At 37.4% G+C, this 20,394-nt stretch overlaps 1 protein-coding gene across 3 annotated transcripts; it reads left to right on the top strand.

The window, feature by feature from the left end:
• Positions 1 to 95: 95 nt before the first annotated feature.
• ABHD18 (abhydrolase domain containing 18) lies at positions 96 to 20,096 on the top strand. Of its 3 annotated transcripts, none has more exons than XM_088056835.1 (14): positions 96 to 230; positions 2,273 to 2,421; positions 3,254 to 3,362; positions 5,942 to 6,026; positions 6,382 to 6,482; positions 8,213 to 8,291; positions 8,379 to 8,465; positions 8,970 to 8,995; positions 10,873 to 11,011; positions 12,762 to 12,851; positions 13,125 to 13,226; positions 14,131 to 14,509; positions 16,536 to 16,698; positions 17,335 to 20,096. In XM_088056835.1, exons 3-14 carry the CDS (start codon positions 3,271 to 3,273, stop codon positions 17,384 to 17,386), a joined length of 1,395 nt encoding a protein of 464 aa, XP_087912961.1. In that variant the 5' UTR covers positions 96 to 230; positions 2,273 to 2,421; positions 3,254 to 3,270; the 3' UTR covers positions 17,387 to 20,096. The 3 variants fall into 3 exon arrangements, with proteins under 3 accessions (XP_087912961.1, XP_087912962.1, XP_087912963.1); XM_088056836.1 differs by having other exon boundaries at positions 186 to 237; XM_088056837.1 differs by lacking the exons at positions 96 to 230; positions 2,273 to 2,421; positions 3,254 to 3,362; positions 5,942 to 6,026; positions 6,382 to 6,482 and adding an exon at positions 7,853 to 7,956.
• Positions 20,097 to 20,394: the final 298 nt, after the last annotated feature.

The following is a 20,394-nucleotide window of genomic DNA, read 5'->3' as shown; positions in this document are numbered from 1 at the left end:
CGCTCGCGCTCGCGCGCCCCACGCCTGAGCGCCCCGCGCGCGCGCACGCGCGCTCTCCAGGCCCGCGCGCGTGAGGCGCGTCCCGTCCCGTCCGTCCCGTCCCGCCCTTCGCCCTCCCCTCCTCCCCCTCCCCTCCTCCTCCTCCTCCTCCTCCTCCTCCTCCTCTTCTTCTTCCTCCGCTTCCCGCTCCTGCCCTCCCATGTGGTGCCTCAGCAACGGCAGCGCTTCGGGTGAGCGGTGGGTGACCTTCGTGGGCCGGGCCGGGCCGAGGGTGGCCGTGGCGCCCGCTCAGGGAGCGGCGGTGGCGCTGCCAGAGCTGCTCCCCCTCACGGCATTGCCCGGCCCCGGGGCCGGGCTCGGGGCGCCGGGGGGAGCTGAGGGAGGTCGGAGGGGCCGCGGTGGCCGTGTCCTGCATGGGGGGCTGTTCCTGCTGGGGCAGCGCCGGGTCCCGCTGGGGCGGGCTTGGAGCGGGGGATGGCAAAGATTTGGGATCGGGGGTCCCACCTGCCCCCTGCGAGTGGTCGGGTCAGGTTTGCAGGGAGCTGCTCACAGCCCTGCTTTAGGCCCCGTTGTTTATCCTCCGGCTCCTGCGTGTCCATCCCGTTTTGTGGAGTGGTTGTGGGGCTTGTGTCTGCCTTGCCGTCACTTCTTTGTGATTTCTTTGATTTCTAAGCAGCCATCTCTTCTATCAGAAAAGGAGCTGGCATTAATTTAAGAGAGGGTTTTTAAATAGAGAGGGAGGGTAGGGAAGTTGACAACTCCGCCTTCTTAAAACAGAGACTCCGTGTTTTTTTCAGTTTGGCTGCTGGGTGGGAGCTTTTTCATATCCATGTATAGAATAGAATCTACACTGTGGACCTTGAGTGAAGTCCTCGTGTACTTTCCAGGGGTGTTTTTCTTGTAACTGAAGCTGTTTGCACGGATAAAAAGCAACCGCTGACCTTTTATGTGTTGGATTTTGAATGAATTAATATATCTGATTCTATGTTTCTTCTTAGCGTGCTTTTGTATCTGCTTGCAGTTTCCATTCACTGATCACGTTATGTAAAGCTTTCTGTGTTAACAATGTATTCATTCAGGATTCATAACACAGATCCTGTCTCTTGGGCCACACAGCTCCACAGCATCGTTATCAGGTCACTGCTTCCAGCTGACCTGTCTCACAGTGGGATCGGGATGTGGCATGTATGCTGTCAAGCGGAGGAAATCAAGTTTCATTCTGAAACCGCCTTTCCTGATTCTTTCATGCATTTCAAATCCTCACTGCTGAAATACTCCTGTTAAAAAATAAATAACCCTAAATAAAACTTCAGCCTCCAGCACTTGGATTTGCCTTTGCTGGCAGTAAAGTGTTTGTAATTGTCTTGCCATGTAGGCATGGATGGGCAGTGACTGAAGCATGTCCTGCTGTTTTGTTAAAGAGATTCAGTAGGGGCCATTCTCCCAAATTTTTTATCTCAATGATATTTCTGAGAAGTTCTATGCAGCATACTTCACATACTAGGAATGTTTTTTTTTAAAATTTATTTTAGTGTTTCCTGTACTCTTTCCAGTAGTGCTTTTATCTTGATTCTGATTAATTGAAATATCCCAAGTTATTTCAGAGTCTCTATTCCATCAATGAAGCAGAAGAGAGGATGAGACAACACTTTTGCATCAATCAATATTACATTAAAATATAATGTCCTTGCCTAGAAAGTTGTTTTGGCACTCCCTTGGTGCAGCAGAGAGCTTGTCAGGCCAGACTTTGGACTAAAAGCAAAATCTACATCTTCATGTTTTTAAAATAAAGCATCCCCATTATGACTTTCTGTTCATTTAATGTATTTATTTTTACCCTGTAGTGGCTGAACCATCTTAGAGTCATCATGGCTTTCTAGCATGCTTTTTTCTAAAATTCAAGTGTCTATAACTTCTGTTTTGATAGTAATTTATTCCAGGTGTTAAAGAGTTCTCCTTTATTTTTGTGTACTGATTCTTAAATATTGGCTTTCTAGAAGTGTACATGAATGTTTTTGTTAATCTGACCACAATTTTGACTTGTTATAGTCAAACAAGTTTCTTTTTAAAAATGACCATATTAGAGTGTGGCAGAATAAGTTTTTTTGGATGAAAATGAAGTTTCAAAAAACCCATTAATTAAATTACACTATTTTGAAGTGTGATGAGATTATTGAGTACATTTAGTATGGAGGGATCTAAAAATTCTAGAAAATTCCTGAAGTAAACTTACTAACCAAGTGTTTGATTATTAAATCTGTTATCTTCTTAGGTATACACAGATCCTGGACTATATTTTAAATTGAGTAACCTGTATCCTGCTGACCAAGAAACCAGATCTAAATTCTCCTTTTTAGTACTGTTTGGTTGTTGTTTTCTTCCTCATTGGAAGAGCTCAGCAGTGGCTCTCTCTTCACTTCAGTAAGTGTTGCTTTGAAAATAATACTGAGCTTGCCTAAAATCTCATTAGATTTAGCTCTATTTGAGCTGGTGTATTTGTTGAAAGAGACATGATCCTGGCAAGGATTTTGGGGGTGTTGTTTCTTTCCAGAAAGGAGTGGGAGAAGCATCACTTTGTAAGAAATAGCAGAATTGGAAAAGAACAGATAAAATGATGTTTAGGATATATGTTTAATACACCAATGAAGGCAAGATTACAAAAATAAGCTTTCTCTGCGACAGTGACTGGGATGACATTCTTACCCTCCTCTTCCTCCCTTCCTCCTTCTCTCTCACTCCTTCTCTCTCTCATTCTCTCCATTAAGAAGGTGAAGAGATTAAGTCTTCTAGTGGTTTAAATCCAAACATTGTTTCAAGCTTCCATTCTGAGGTGTGTTTATGACAGCCCACATTCTCTGAAGAGTTTTGCCATGGTAGCTCTGTTGAGAGGACAGAGATCAGCGCTACTACTCTTTGTTTGATCAGTGCAAGTAAAGTGCAGTTAGGACTGGTTGAAGATGTAGTTTGGATGTAGCCCTGATGTGCCTCTTCAGCTGGCTTATCATCAGTGGTGTAATGAATATCTGGTTTTAATTAGCATTTTAAATTCCTACATGTTGTATCAACTGCCTTTATATTTTGCTTTAAATGAAAAGAGTTGACCTGAATAGCAAGGTTAATTTTCTTGGAATACATTAGATGGCTTTTCCTTAATGCAGAAATTAGAACAAGAAACCACTTTGTGTAAAAATCAATGAATTTGCCACTCTCACAGACTTTAACTGCCTTGTTTTTACCTCTGCTTTTTCTCTAGATGACAGTGTGCTGCTAATGGGTGTAAGTAAATTAGATGTCTTGTACCGAAAGCTTCTCCTCACTAAACTTTTCATCAGAGGATGGGGAAAGCCCGAGGATCTGAAAAGGTGACTTGTTAAAAAGTAAAAGCATACATGATATGTTACGTTAAAAGAAAAACCCAACCCTTGAAGTAGCAACAGTAATTGCTATCTTGTATTTAAAATATAAAAAGTGTTTAAATTGGTTCTATTTAAGAAATCATATGTTTCTATACTGAGGGAGTAACAGGATTTAAAAGAAATCTTAAAAGGATTTCCAATTTTTTTTCTAAGAGGCTTTTCTTGAGAGAATGCCTGAGTTTCCAACTATATTTTTACTTGTGTTTTTCTGATGGCATACGTCAAGCAGCATCTCTGGAAGTGTTTTCTAAAAACAGAACTTGATGAATTTCTGGAGAAGAATTGTTTCTGTTTAACATTAACATGTTTAATATGCTATCTTTCTGTAACTTCCCAGTTAGTTTTAAAAGTGTAAGATTTAATCACAAGTTTCTCTCACAGCCCAAAGTAGTAAACTCTTTCTTTTTAGATGTCTTGAAAACAAACAAACAAACAAAAAAATTGTTTTTAAGCATTTGATTATTTTTTATTAATTCCTATTGAAATTAATACCTGGAAGCTGAGCACTTATATTTCTTAAGTATAAAATTGAAATGACTATATAAATTCTGTATTGTGCAGTATTTAAATAGGAAATGATAAACCTGTATTTAATAAGCTCACTCTTATGTATATGAAAATCAATAAAGAAAATTGGAAAACTACTGAAATAAAATTTTGTGCACTGGATAGCAGTAGAGTTTTATGGGAGCTTGTTTATTTGGTTTTTAAGTCCATGTGAAAGATCTGATCTGGAAATAGCACTTGGATTGCTTTGTGTCTGTCTTCAGTTGATTTTTTTCTCTTAAGTAGCAGACTTTCCTGTAAAATGAGAACGTTGGCTTAGATTGGAATAGCCAAAAATGGTGGGGTTTGTTTTGATTGCAGCATTTCTGTATTCTATTCCATGTGTATATCCAAAATGGGATGTTTTAATGTTATCAAAACCCTCTCTTTTAAAAACCTTTGGGTTCTTGGAGAGACACAGTGAAGTTTCAGTGTCCCATTTCCCTCCAGTGCAAGTGGTGTCTTCATACAGGGAGCCTCTGACTGATGCTGCTGCTCACCAGTGCAAGGCTTGCCTGGGCTCTGGAGGGTGATCACACCCACACCAAATGACACTAAGGTTGTGTTGCTGGTGGTAACAGGGATACCAGCTACAGTTCCTCCTTCTTCATTCAAGGAAAAAAATCCTCTCCCACCAGATCAAAAGTGGTGGGGGAAGCAGGAGGCAAGCTTGCTGGTCTGCAAAGGGGGAGAAAGTTTTGTTCTGTGTGTTGCCCCTGACTGGATGAAGATGAGCTGTCCCCCAGCAGCCTGGCTTCACCTGGATGAAGAAGGAAGAATACTACCTCCTCCTGATTCCTCACACTGGCTTGTGGGAGGAGGCTTTTTATTTTTGTTTGTTAACTCATCGCTGTGAAGCTCCATTATTAAGTTACTAAATGTTTTATACTTCAGGTATTATCTGAGATTGAATGGCAGACTACTCTGTATAATCTGAAATTTTGTGTGCACACCCTTGGTGTGATGAATGTTAATATCCTAACTCTTTGTCCTCAACTCATTAGCAAAGGTTGAAATTCCTCAGTAGAGGCAAGATTTAGCCTTCAGTATCCACCTAACTATAGAAAAAATACATAAATGCAGTATTTTTAGAAGATTTATAGTCAAAACCTCTCTGTTTAGCTTGCCCTCCACGCCCACATCTTTCCCCTTACTTTCTCAGAAATACTTCATGCACTTGCTGTTTTCTATAAGAAAAACAAAGGTTATAAAGTAGAGCTATTTCTTCTGCAGTGATAAACTGGATTTTCTTCCATTCTTTGGGTTTTCTGTGGTGTTGGGGAGGTGAACAGGTCATTCCTCTGTACTTTTCATTCAAAACTCTTCTATCTTGTCAGGCAAAGTCTGTATTTATGAGCACAGAAATGAGCAAGTTATGAGCTATTTAAGGTTGAAAGGGCCAATTTGAGGGCATCAAGTCAAAATCCCTGTTCAAAACGAAGCTGACTTCTTTGTTTCTTCAAGTCACTTGGCACTTCATTCACTTCAAGGGCACTTCATCCCTTGAGGATGAAGGTCTTTTATAGTTTCCCTGGGCTATTTTTTCATGTGCTTAACTGTGAAAGCAATCTTTCACTTTGTTCCAGGAGGGCTTTCTTACACTGCAGCACACTACCATTGCCTCTTAAATGTTCACATCCTTCAGTAATCCTGTCTTCTCACTGTACACCTCTGAGAAGAGTTTTGTTTCAGTTACTCTGTGTACCTCTGCAGCCCATTTAAGTAGCAGAAGAAAGCAACCAGATTTGCCCCTTAGCCTTCTGTTCCCCAGCAAGGTACCTGAGACTTTTTTTTATCTTAGAAGCATCCTATGGTAGCTACCTACTCTGTGGTGGCCTGATTGATCTGTAAATGCAAATCTGTCTTCATAAGTTTTCTTTGTTTGTGGCTTACTTTAGCTCCTGACATTTTATAAAAATATGTCTCTTCTTTTTTTTAGATTAAAAGTTGAATCTTCTCTACTTGTTTCCTTTCAACAGAATATTTGAATTCAGAAAGATTATTGGAAACAGGGAAAAATGCCAGACGCTTGTTTCGAAAGATTACCCAGTGTTCATTGACAAGGTACTTAAAAGCAAGAGATGATGTGATTTAACTGCATTTATTTTCCTATGGGTATATAGAGGTGAAATAACTTGGTACTTAACACCAGGCCACTTTAATAGGCTACTAGAAGAGAATGGAAGGAAATAGAGACTAAAGCAGTGCCTGTACAGATACTGTTTTTTTTTCTTTTTTTCCCAGTAGTACAGTAGTTGGGCAGTGAGATGTCAAATGTTGAAACTCAAAAAAATGTTCAAAACTTAGTCTGTGTTATTGAATGTATTTAAAATGGGACAGCATTGCATCTTTCTTTGATTCCTGTAAAAGGTTAAAGACTGACATAGTATTTATTTGTATTGTCCCATTTTTTCTGCAGGTTGAGGGGCAATCAGACTGTAAAATCCTCGAGGGGCACTTCATTTCCCCCTTGGCTCATTGTGTCCCAGGTATCCTGCCAGTTGAATCTCTTGTAGCAAGGTAAGAGAAACTGAGAGGTATTTCTGAAATTAGTGCTGCAGAGAAGTAAAGTAATGGTCTGTAAGTAGTTTTATTGTGCAACTAATTGATTGTAATGCAAACAATCTGTAAAATCTTATTCATGTGATATGTGATAGTTCAATCTATGTATTAAAAAATCCAATACCAAAATATTACTTTTTTGATTTGGTTGGGTGGTGTTTTCTTTTTTTTTTTTTGTTGTTGTTGTTTTGGTTGTTTTTTGTTTGGTTTTTTGGGTATTTTGGTTGCTTTTTTTTGTTTGTTTGTTTAGTTTTGTTTTGTTTGGTTTTTTTGGTTTTTTAAGCTTAGAAATCATATTGCATAAAGCTGTGGAATACCCTGAGTCTTTTGAATTATTGGTTTATTTTTTTCCAAATGAGGGGGATGCTGGAAATAAAAAACAGTAGTTATTGTTTTATATGTAGCAGGAGAAGCTGTTTATATCAAAGAATATTATGTTGTATTTGAAGGAGCCATTCCATTGAATCCAAAAATCTTGTGTCTGTGATAAAATAGCAAGCTTATTTTATTGTAGCCAGAGAAACTGGTACTTTTCTTACCTGGCAAACAGAAAAAAAATAAACAACAAAACAACAACAAGCATTCTCACAGAAAACTGGAGGCTCCCTAACAATGCTGGTTTCACACTAACATTTCTTTGCAGATGAGTGGGTTTGCAAAGGGAGCATAATTTCTGTTTGCTTTTAATTTTGAGCTGAACTATCATGCTGAATTTTTTTCCCAGACTTTGTTTGTTTAATAGCATAAACAAAAGTTTGTCAGCTCAAGTTGATACGGAAGTTGTAAATTTTGTCAGTAATACTGGTTGGTGTTTATATATGTGTGCTCAAGCATGTAAAATTAAGGGATGTGAGAAAAAGGCTGATAGTCATGAAATTAGTTCTGTTCCACCTCTCTACTGGCTAGAGAAAGAAACTGTTAACAATATCAAACTAATTAGTGCCATACTGGAAAATACAATGTGCTCACTGTTTCCTTTTCTATGTTCTGTTGTGCTTTGTAGCCAAGTTATGATAATTGTTACTTTGGCCAGTATTGTGACAGGTTCGAAAAGCTGTACAAATTTCCCTCAAGATGGTATGAATGCATTTGCTGAAGTGTAACACTCTCGTAGGTAACAGTGCTCCATCTTGTGGGGAAAATTGTGGTGGCTCAGAAAGGATTTTTTTTTTCAGTAGTTTAAACTGTAAATAAGTAGCAGCAGAAGACATTAATTGAATGATGTTGAGTGTATAGAATAATTTCATGGTTTGTATGTTGGGGTTTTGATTTTTTTTTTATTTATTGCTCATCTTAATCTTCAATTTCAGCTGTTGTGCCTTCAGGAGAAAAATAGCAATGATGCCTAGGAGAGCTGGACATGCTTGTTTAGGCTGCTCTTTATCTGAAGTTGCATTTCTCCACTCTGCAAAGTTTAAATTGTGATGATGAGGTAGTAATCTTTTTTAGGAACATGATCTTTCATCTTGGCTCCTTTTCTTGTTTGGCCTTTCTTCTGTCCTACTTTCAGATTCCTTTGTTTGCTGAATGTGTTCATGAAAAGTGATGTTGCTGAATTGCTGGCAGTTTGCCTGCACGGGTTACAAATAGTTATGTTGTTTTGGTTTTAGTTTTTTAATTAATTTCTCTTGATGCAGCTTGTTAATAGATATTCTCACTCTGCTAAAATAGGTGTTCATTTCTTACAGATTTCAGTTCATCATACCCAGAAGATGGAATGGCAAGCACAGACCTGTGTGCATTCATTTAGCAGGCACTGGAGACCATGTGAGTGTGTAAAATGTAAAATTGTTATGGAGAAATTCAGTCATCAAATTTTGTCTTACCTATATTGTTTGTGCACCCTATCTTTAGCACTTCTGGAGAAGACGCACGTTAATGGCGCGGCCGATGATTAAAGAAGCCTGTATGGCTTCCCTGTTGCTAGAAAATCCTTACTATATCCTTTTGTGGAAAACACAGTAGTTGTTCCTAATGTCCTCTCTGGGAGGTAGAAGAGTTACCACACTCATAAAATACCAGCTTTCTGGTACCCAGTGGGTAGAAGCAAAGAGAGTATGACTGCTATGTGAAACACAATTCTATGGTTCCTCAGGTAACTTCTGAGAAACCTGCTCTTATCACTTCAGATTTGGGTGGGTTTTTAAAAAAGCAGTTCAGTTTTGTTCTGTCATCTTGTATAACAGTATTATTCTGTTTCATTATATAGGATCTTGAGTTACACTTTTTTCCTACCCATATATCTGACAAAAGCAAAATGCTGCAAACTGCATCATTGAAACAGGTTGAATTTAATTAGGTGACAGTTTAAACTTGTGAGTTTAAGTTCTAAATTTCAATTGATTCATTCTATTTATGCATATTATTTATTTAATATATATTTTTTTTTAAATGGCCAGTTTTGATAAATCTTTTTTAACTTTCTTTAACTGGAGTCTTTTACATGGCTGTAGAAAACCTAAGGATCAATTGTAAGTATTCCTGTTACATTTATGGATACCAATTTTTATGATACCACTTTTCTTTTTTTTCTCTTTCAAGCCAAAAATTGTCTAAACTTTGATAGCTTATTAAGAAAAAAACATTTCAAAAACCACTTGTAACCTGCCAATGTGAAATTATCTGCTCTTTGCTAAACTGATTTGGGTGTTGTGTTAGGAGATCTCGGGGATCAGGAAAGTTTGCACAAGATGAACTTGCAGTATGGAGTGAGATGCAAACATCTTGTGTCAGTACAAGCCAGGACTGTTTTATTTTCCTGACTCACAGCTGCATGACAAGTGCTGCTGTTATATTTCAATCAGCTCTGAATAGTCTTTCCCCAGATAGCGTATTTCCATTATAATTGCTAGTATTTTGCTTTTCTGGGATCTTTTAAGGATTTACAGGCATATGAATAGATCTAGCGTTGATTAGCTGTTAGTCAGGATGCTGTGCAATATTCAGTATTTTATTGGATTTGTTTCTTCAGTCAGTTTCTTAGATTGGAATTTGGAAGCCTAATTAGGCAGTCTTGGTTTTTTACTTTTTGCATTTTACAAACCACAGACATATTATCAGAATTAAACAGGATATGTGTCTGAGGCAAAGCTTTTAGTCTCTCAATATTTATGAAAGTCCAAATATAAGTTGGAGTTTTAATTCTTTTTAATCCTAACTTGGACATTTAACATGACTAGAAGACGCAGGTTTTTTTTTGTAAGATTATAGGAAAGTGACAGGAGAAAGCACGTGCTGGAGTACATCCATTGGGAGGTTGAATTCCAGTTATGGATAATCTGATGCAGAAGAATAAATTAAATGACTGTTCTCAGTTGTTCAGTGTGTCAGGATTGTTTCAAGGGGGGCAGTGCTCAGTCTAATATCCTAACAGGTGATTGTCACTCTCCAGTACAGGGTTACACAGTGCCAGTGAAACAGATGACAGTGTTCAATAGATACAGCAGCTGCAGAAGGCTGAGGAGTCTCACAAAGCTGTAGGAAAGAATTACATTAGGCTGTAAATGCTGCTCTGCAGCAGCTATGTTCATTTCTGTCATTTCTGTGTGACTTCACAGTGAGCTTTGTCCTTGTGCTCCAGAGTGTCACAAATGTGATGGTGGCATGCTGGCAGGAGAGGCCAGGAGCCTTTTGTAACCTGGCTGTGGTACTGAAAATACTCAGTCCCCCTCTCCAGGTTAGAGGTCTATTATTTTTAGAGTCACTCTGATGGCTCAGCCAAATAGATTTCTATTTCTTTTGTGTGTCTTCTGTGTTTTAGTGCTTTGCAGTACACTGCCTGAATTTCTCAATACCGTGACAAACTTCCCACATTACAGTTTCAGTCTTACAATGACACTGATGAGTGCTTCCAAAGCTGACATACTGATTGCTCTTCAAATGTTGTGTGCAATTTTACAATGATGTAAGACAGGTAAATAAGAAAAAAAAATATACTTGTTTCTGCAAACGAGATAGGGTATGCTTAGGACTGTATAATTTTGATTCTATTTCTAAAATATCTGTGACAACTTCACAGGACAGAATATTACTAATATTCAGAATATATTCAGAATGCTACTAATGAGTTGCTAATGTTGGTAATTGTTTCCAAAAGACCAAGCTGTCAGTGATTTTACACTAAAAGCATAGGTAGGTGTCTATTTCTAGTCCTCATTTGTATGAAAAATTACAAGTGCCAGAAAATCTGGGCTTGCTTTTTCCTCCTGTTGAATCAACAGGAGTCCAGCTCCAGAATTCTGTGGGATTGTGATGAAGCTGTGTATAAAAGTATGTATAGAATGATAAGAACTGTCAGAGTCTAATCTTAGAAAATAAACCCTCTATTTTCCTTTTCTGGGGAGAAAAGACGGTCATGTTTAAAAAATGTCTCGGACCTGTTTGTGATGGGAGGAGCTCTAATTCTAGAATCGGCAGCTCTTTTGCACTGGCTAGAGAGAGAAGGCTATGGACCACTAGGGATGACTGGAATATCCATGGGAGGACATGTAAGCTTTTATATCTCCTGTTCAGTAATTTTTGTTTTAACTTCTCATTTGATTATGTAGCATATGGAAATAATTTGTTTTACAGTGTTGATCTCAGAAGTGCTTTAAAATAAACACTTAGAGTCATGAGAAACAAATTGTTGGCAATTCTCATGTTCTCTTGTGCTGAATTAGTATAATCCTTAATATGTACTGACAAATCATAGAGCCCTTTGTCAGCCATCTCCCAGTAGGCTTAATAAGAATATAAACTTCTCACATAATTGTTTTTTTTTCCACAAGGGTGGGGGGCAGAAATGTTTGCTGAAAGAAAATCTGCACTGATCGATTGCTAATTCTCCCTCTTTTCCTCTTTTCTTCTTGCTTAAACCTTTGTGTTTTAATGCATTGTGTGAAATACCCCTTCTTTGTAGGCATGTTGTAATTGAGGTGACTTTTGGTGTCAGTGATCATTGGTACTGATCAGAGATTTCTGTGGTGAGATGGATAACATTTTCTGTGTGACACTGTGCGTACTCAAACTAAACCAGCAGTGTAGCACTAAGATGCTTGAAAGACTAATATACAGGTAAAATATTACTGCTTGTGTCTCTGCAGATTATCACAGCTCTGTGAGACACAGGTGCAAAGCTTATTAAAACAACATCCTTTGTTTGTTAGGAGCTCAGTAAATAATCTTGGTAATGGTAGTGTTTCCCAAAAGGAGAATATTCCCCTAAAGCAGAGTTTTATAACTGTAAATGTCATAAATGTACAGAGCACCTTTGGTTTACGTCAACATCACCCTGCTGAATCTTTCAGTTTTTTCACAGAAACTTCTGTGAAATAATTGATATGTGATGTTGATATAGATGTGTTTTACAATGGAAGGTTGTAAGCATTGATTCAGTTCTACTAAAGGGGAGAGAGTTCTCCTGGAGAGAATCAGAACATAGACTTGTGGTGTTCTTGTAACTTATTAATAAAAATAATTAGAGTAGAGCAATAGTTCAGTTGCATAAATCCATTTATTAGAACATCTAGAACAGACATGAGGTATTTCATATTAATAAAATAAAACTTGTCAAGAACATACCATTCAGGGAACTTCTGTACATTGAACTTACTTGCTCTGTTTTTTTCTGGGATAAACAGAATAGTCACAAAAGCATGTTCTGAGAACTGTTGCAAAAGTAATAATTCAAACTTAAGGGACAGAAAAAGTGTGCTTAACATTGCAAATTACTTCAAATTTTGTTTCCTTTTTACGAATTTTGAAAGCATAGAATTTTAAATAGTCCTTCTCATAGATTGCCTCTGTTTTGCCTTGAAATAAACTTGCAAGAGCTTGGTGAAAAGTTATAGAAGTTATAGAAGTTTATGATTTTAAACAATGAATTGCTTGTATCTGTTTTTATAATTATAATTATTATAATGATAATTAATGAATTGCAAATATAATTAATTGAATTGTAATTGTAATTAATGGAATATTTAGTAAATATTCTATTGGGAACACTTATAACCAAATCCCATTCAACCTTGAAATGAGCAACCTTTCCAGAGAAATGTTTATTTTTTAAAAAAGCACTGGAGACCAGATAATAACTTCTAAATAGGTGAAAGTCTATCCAGCTGCCACAGTCCTTAACTCTCTGGCACCACATGTTTCATAAATACCATGTAAACAAAGAATTTGAAGATGAGAGAGTTCTTTTTACCATATTGTGAATCCAGTATCAAAATGTGTAATAAGTGTCTTTGCTTCTAGATGGCTTCACTGGCAGTGACAAACTGGCCTAAACCATTGCCACTGATTCCATGTCTTTCCTGGTCGACAGCTTCTGCAGTCTTCACTACGGTAATTAACAAATTACAAAATACATTTTCTGTTAATATATTAGATTATAATCAAAAATATAAGTTAAAATATTTGGGCTGGCCACAAGGGAGGTGGGATTCCATGTCCTGTGTTATAATATGTGCTTGTGCTTTGATTGCAATAATTCTGAGGGCTGTCCGGGAACACAATTCCACTGAAAAAATCAGGAGAGGAACAGGTCAATTTCCTGTGTGTATCATTATTTTAGAATGACCTCTTGGTTTTACTTGTGTACTGAATTTATCATCTCAGGGTGTGCTGAGTAAGGCAGTGAACTGGAGAGAGCTGGAGAAACAGTATTTTACACAAACTGTGTATGAAGAGGAAATCATTCAAATGCTTGAATATTGTGGAGTAAGTATGGTTTATTTTACCTGTCTGCTAATATTTACATGTGAAAATCTAGCAAATAATGTAACTTCTTCCACTAAAAGTAGACAATTGTTAGCTAGAACATACTGCCACATTGTTTCTTTATGCTTTGATAAATTTAGTCTTTGAAGGAAAAACCTGAGACACAAAAGTAATTGTTTTGGTTGCACAATGAGTTTAAAGTGTAGCTCTTGCTACAAGTTTTTCCTTTGATCACACTTAGTGTAATCTACAACATGAAATATATTCAATCAAAATTCTGATAAATGCCTTTTTCTTTCCCCTCTAAGATTCTTTTCTTTGTGATGTTTTTTTTTCTAATACCTCACAGCAGGAGAAGAGGAGGTGGTGTGCAGATAGTTGTTACTTGGGCACTTGCCATTTTTAAGTCACAAACACTCCAGCAACACTGTTGGAGAAGACAAAATGAAAAGAAGAAACATTTTTCAAGATGTTCAGCTTGTGTCTCCCTAGTATTTAGAGACTGTCAGTTTTCCAGTCCTAAACATAACATTAGACCTGGTCACATATGTTCATTTTTCTATTATTATTATTATTATTATTATTATTATTGTTATATCATTTAAGTTTAAATGACTGTAATTACAAACTCAGAGTTTAATACAGAAAGAAAAGCAATTATTTATATCACAAGCTTCTGTATATGTAAGTACCTCCTGCAATTTTTTAAACTGACAGAAACGTAGAATGAAATTCTCAAGAGGTTATGATGATCAGGATTTAATTGAAAGACCTGCAAGCTGAAAATAGAAGTGAGCAGTGCTGGTAGTGTCTTTTTTATTTTTATTTTAATTATGAGTTCATCTTCAAAATAAAATTAGCCAAATGGTTTAAGGGAGAACCCTTAATTGTTGTCTTTTTTTAGACGGATTCTTTCAAGATGGGACAAGACTTTGTGAAGAACTTCCCTGACAGTGTGGACAGTCTGGCAGACATGGATGTGACTTCCAGAATATTCAGCTTTGAGTCCTTGAATGACTCTGTATCCAAGGAATCTGTTCACAGCTTTGCCACAAATAGAAGTGCTCTAAGTGCCTCCTCAGAAAGACTCTTAATGCAAGATGCTCCTAAAATGCAGTGCATAAATCAAACCTTTTCCACCAGTAGCAGTAGCAATAAAAACTTAACCAGCCCACAAGGACACAGGATAAATACAAGGAGAAGGAGTGACACTTTACAGAGAGAATCCTTAATGTTCATGAAGGGAGTAATGGATGAATGTACCCACGTAGCTAACTTCCCAGGTATGTATCTCTTTGTTTCAATGTGCACTTTGGAAAGCTGAATAAAATACAGTGGGGGGAAAGGTATTTTCTTCCTTCTCCAAGTGTAAAGTTGCTGGCACCTTTGCTGAAATAAGGAATTATTGTGAGCATTATTCCATACTGTCTATTTACTACTCCATTTCCTAATTGTTTTTCTGTTCCTTCTTGATGGCCAACTAATGACAAAGTCACTTAAAAATTTGCTTCTCTGTATCTTTGCACATTTTTCTCCTCTGCCTTGCTGTGTCTTTTTTCAGATATGAGTTAGTGCAAATTTGTATTATGTAAAGGAAAAAAACGCCTGTGTGATGTGAGTAACACCCAGGTCTAATTAATCTTAATTAATCTGCTAATAAGGTTTTTCAAGCAGAAATCTCATACTGACTTCAGATAGAAGGTAGCCTGCATAGCTGAACACCAGGCTTGAATGATACTGCCAGTAAAAACATTTTGGGGGTCCTTCTGGGCTGGTGCAGGCTGGTGAATACTGTTTCCCAGGACAGGCATAGCATATAGGGGGAGCTGTAGTCCAGCATTCCTTGGAGTTCAGGACAAACCCTTTCCAGCAATGCAAACAAGTGATTGCTTCCTAGAGCCGCCTTAAAAGGTTCTGCTGGAGTAGGGGCTCAGAATTCCTTTTGTGGCAGTTCATGGTTTGGCTGTGCATGAACCTGCTGAAGGCATCTCCTACAACATGCTTTGACTTCAGACAGCATTGTCGTTTAGTGTCAAAGCTTTCTGGATACTGAGCCCTCGTGCCACCTCATGTCTTAGTTCTGTCATTTGGTACTCCATTGGTTCAAGTGTTTTAAATTTAAATAAATGTTAAAAATAAAGGAAACATGCATTAAAAGGAAACTACACTAGTGTAGATTCTTCCACTGCTAGCCAGAGATACTTTGTGAAGAAAACCAGTGAAGTGCTTTCCTTAAAGCTTTTTAAGTTATTTCAGTAGACAGGAAAAGCCCTGTAAGTTTTATTCTATGTACAGACTTTCTTGTTTATTTAGACTTATCCAGGTATCACTTAGCTAAGCACTGACCTTTCATGGAACTTAAAAGAATCGGTGTTCCCAATGCACTTGTCAAAGTGATGGAGTTCATTGTGTCAATAGTCTCCCAGGTCTTGTCATTCTCTGGGGGACTTTGCATCCCCTCCCAGAGTATCCTTGGAGTGAGGCCAGAGAGGAGCTTCAGGAAATCTGCCTAATTCTCAGATTTCATGGAAAATTGAATGGAAGACTTGAATTTATCTTAGCATTGCATATTCTCTATATAAGATTTAGTATGAAGGAAGGAAGTGTTTACATTATTTGTGACACCCCACTGGCAGACATCTTGGCTGGTCACTCTTTAACATATCATGTATTTTCTTTTTGAAGGGAGAAATGTTCTGTGTTCAACATAATTTTGGTGTTATTTTTCTCAACATCATATTGGTGTTATTCCTGCTAGTAATTTGATTGGTGCAGTTCTGATTATGAGCAATAAATATGTATAACAATATGTTGGGATTTTTATGTTGCAAGTAAACTATGTTGGAAACAAAAAAGGAAGTGAACATAGGCTGTACTTTCTGACCTCTTGTATCAAAAGTTGTCTTTTTTCCTCCTTGAGGGGAAAAAATCTATGAAACGTCTATTTTGTTGAATTTCATACTTCTTTTTGCCCAATAACAAGGATCTCAAAGAACTGACATGAATGCTTTAGAGTTTTGTTGATGAGAGGACAGAGAATTCTCTTGTCAACTTCACAAGTCTTTGAGGAATTTCTGCTCTAGGGGTGAGAAGGATAAGGGTTAGTTTGTTTTTCCAATGATGGCCTCACTACTGTAACATCAAAAACCAGATAAATTCTGCTGGAGACTTTAGAACATGTAATTTTATTAAAGCTTCAAGTAATTTAATTTTTTTTGGTGAAAATAGCATTTTGACAACAGAAACCTCTGCTGTTGTGTTTTTATTTCTTACCACAGATGAATCAAGTTTTGCTTTGTTTTCCTTTAGTTCCAGTTGACCCAAGTTTAATCATAGTAGTACAAGCCAAGGAGGATGCGTACATTCCGCGCACTGGCGTGCGCAGCCTCCAGGAGATCTGGCCGGGGTGTGAAATCAGGTATCTGGATGGAGGTCATGTCAGTGCCTACCTCTTCAAACAAGGACTTTTCAGGTAAGGTGAACAGAAAAGTTTAAAATTAAATTTTAGATTTAATCAAAATGAAAGCTTGACTGTAAATAAGTAGTACTTTCATGAATTTGTGCCTTAGTAATATTAGGCATTGATTTCCTAAAGACAGTTATGTGAATCAGTTTTATGAGTGCAGTTCTGTAGTTTTCAAAAAGTTAAATACTTGTGCTGTTGATTTTAAAATACAAGGAATTAGGAAGACTATACACACCATTTAGGAAGTCTAAGGAACAACAGAAAAGAATAACACTATATTAGGTTAATGTATGCTAACCAGTAGTTCAGTGCTATTTAAAACAGTTGCTCAAAAATTTCAAGCTATGCATGTCTCTGATGTGTTTGAGTGGAAAACTCTAAATCCATCTACGTTTTTGCTTGCATTAAAGTTGGAAAACTGTCCCACTCATTCCTGAAATGTAAATATATTACTAGATTGAAGTGAGAGATCCCAGAAATAAAGGAAGGAGAAAATACCACCTGATACCGAATTTTTATTGAACTCTGTTTTGAAATTGTGATGATAGCTTTGTAGATATATTTGTAAATATATGGAAAGATGCCACTTACATCTGCCCTTTTCCAAATGATACAAATTCTCTTCTCTTTTCCTGGTTTCAGACAAGCGATTTACGATGCGTTTGACCGCTTCCTCCAGAAATACACCATGTGATCTTTCTAATGCATTCAGACTGATCTCATTTGTAATTCAGCTTACTGGAACTCATGTTTGGAAAACAGGCCTCTTGTAGTGTTGAGCAGATGGTCACTGACTGTTGTAGGTAACAATTACCAGAAGTGGTAAAGTACCAGCATTGCTTTCATTTCAACCCAGTGCCATTCTGACACAGCTGCTTCAGCATTACCTGAGGAAAAAACAACAGCAGCATTTGTCAGTGGATGAGTGGTTCATGTACTTCATGTCCAATCAGATTGTGTGTTCCTTCAATTCTGAATAAATTCTGAATCGTGTGTCAGTAGAAAACAGACCAATCAAGTATTGGAAGAATGTAAAATGTGCTGTGGGGCTAAGCTGCTCTCTTGTGTTTAGTGTAGTTTTGGTTTGTTCCAGATACCTCGGTTACCTCTTGCTTCCTCATGGCCTTGCTGTTCCTATTGTGTTGTACCGTGGCTTTGCCAGCACTCAGCCTCTCGTGTTTGTCACTGCTTTTCTCTTCAATTATGAATTGAAAATGAGCCTTAGCAGAAGGCTCAGCACCACATCTTGCAAAGAGAGACTTTGACAATTCAAGGAAAAGTGAGAGAGAGACGTTTTCATTCAATACATCCGTGAAGTTTTCCTGCCACTGAATTAAACCGTGCCATTACAGAAGGATCATGTAGCATTCATCAGCCAGGTTCACAAAACTGGAATAAGTGAAAATCAAGTGTCTGGTAGTTAATTGTTTACATTAATTCAGTTGGATAACATAAGCTTCCAGGTTTCTTTTTCTTTTATGGAATGATAGACAAAATAGAAATATTATAATTTTACTTTCTAAGCACTGGCTGATTCTAAGCAGTTAAACTGACAGCAGATTATATGGTGCTATAAAGACCTGTTGGAAATACTTCAACAGATGTCCTTTCTAAAGTGCACTCAGCACTGATATGCAAAATACATTTGCACTGTATAATTTAAAAGATACGTGAGACTAAAGGTTATTGAAACAGTTAGTTTTGCTCCTTGTTTTTCAACACTTGTCTTTTTTAATCAGATGGAAAATAAAGAAACTTGGATTTTGAATGCATTTAAGAAAATCCAAAGTCTGTTCTTTCCTCTTTTGGGATCAAAAATGCCAACAAATTACAGTAGAATAAAAGGTTGTCATGTACCAACTGTGTGGGTATCTCCCCACATATTTTTTTTCTTGTAGTACTCTCCTATAACATTCTTTTAAAACCAATTTGCAGAGAAGTTGAAAACTGGAGCACTTCAGTATTTAGTAAAGTCCACAACCAAGATTGCTCTGAAACAAACAAAAAAATCCAGCCATTTTTCAGGATGTGTGACTTCTGCACCTTTCCAGTCAAGCACTTTTGATCTCCATGGTTACTGTAAAGGTTTTTAGCAGGCAGAGTATGGAGCAAACAAAGCTCAGTTTACAAATTCTCTTGAATTTTAGTCAGGTACACAGGACTAGTAACTGAAGAAATCATGGTTCAATTGAAAATCAGGTGTGTTCAGATAAAACAGAAGAGCAGCAATTTTGAATAACCCAAATGATGTAACATACAAATTCACTGAAAATACAGAAGAGGTTCTATTCTGTTGGAAGTTAAATTGCTTCTTTCAAGCAATTTTTCATCATTTCCTTGGACAGCGTTGGTTTTGTATACAGGGAGCCAGTGTGAAGTGACTAGCACATATAAACACCAAATATTTGGAGGGTTTGAAATGAAATATTAGTAAATTTACAAATTTAAAATGGAAGTCTTGACTATTGTACTAAAAGATTCACAGTGTTTACGAGCACATTCATCAACTAGGAGTGCTTTACCAGAGCACTGACTGCTGTTCAGCAGCTTTTGTAGCTCTCACATTTTAAATGTAATTGTGTGCTTTGTGTCCTGCTTCTGTTGCAGCTATGAGAAAGGGAGATAACTAGTGGCAAGGGAAAGGGCTTGAATAAATGCAAGAGAGAAAAGACAGATTTTGTAAAGGCCAGGAGTAAGCACAAAAAAAAATCAACTATGCTACAAAGTATAACATGCCAAAGTAAATATTTTCAAAGCGCACAATACCGGGAATTACACAACTGATGGGAACTCTGCATCCTGAGGTTGGTGTCCCGATGGTATTGCTAACAAGGTTTGACTTACCAAAAGGGCACAGAAGGATGTTTAGGCTAATAGCACTCCTGCTGTGAGAGTGTCTTTGGGGACAAATGCTGCTCCTGGTTCTGAGAGTGTCTTTTGGGACAAGCAGTGAAAGACTGGCTTCTGACCAGAATAAGGAATCACACTTTGCTCAGTAACTGAAGTTGCCAAATGTGAAAGCCCAGTAAGCATTATTTAAGAAATTTCTCAGGTTAGAATAACAAAAAAAAAAAGAAAAATGAGCTCAGTGGTCTGTTTCTGCCAGTTATCAGACATAGGGAGCTGGTCTGTGAAGGGGGTAGTCTTGCTGTGTATGTGTTTTTAACCCTTGAAAAATCGACTTTTTAAATCATATTTTAAGGTTAAATTCTAAGAAAGTATAAATAATCAATTTTGATGTTAAATGAGAATGTGGTTTTAATCCAGGAGTTGCATGAGAGAAATATTGTAATAAGGTTTCTTGTGTGTAACAGGTAAGCCATTCTGTATGTCTTAAATTTATTGTAAAACTGGCCTTGGTAATTTTTTGGTTTTAAATTTTTTCAATAAAAGTCCTAAAAATGTGTAGGTGTGAGGGTTTGGTTTTTTCGCTCTCTTGTTAACAGGTGTTCAAAATGCATCCCACTGTTATCCTGTAATCCCTTCTGTTCCTACTAGAGCTGTAGCACGAGGAGAGCGGGTAATCTTCAGGACATGATAAAAGCTTCACACAACAAACACTGATGTTGCTTTGATGTTTTTCTACATGCCTAGAAACCTGGTAAAGAAAATAAGCTTGTATCAGCTAATTAAGATACCACTGTGATTCCAGTTTTACACTTGCCAGTGCGGGACATATCTAATAATGGAGCTGTTTCTAAT

This window comes from Pseudopodoces humilis, chromosome 6 (assembly GCF_049639895.1).
Source record: "Pseudopodoces humilis isolate 2021_Gansu_Grassland_sample_001 chromosome 6, ASM4963989v1, whole genome shotgun sequence".
NCBI lineage: Eukaryota > Metazoa > Chordata > Aves > Passeriformes > Paridae > Pseudopodoces > Pseudopodoces humilis.
This window is presented reverse-complemented; position numbering and strand designations above follow the sequence as displayed.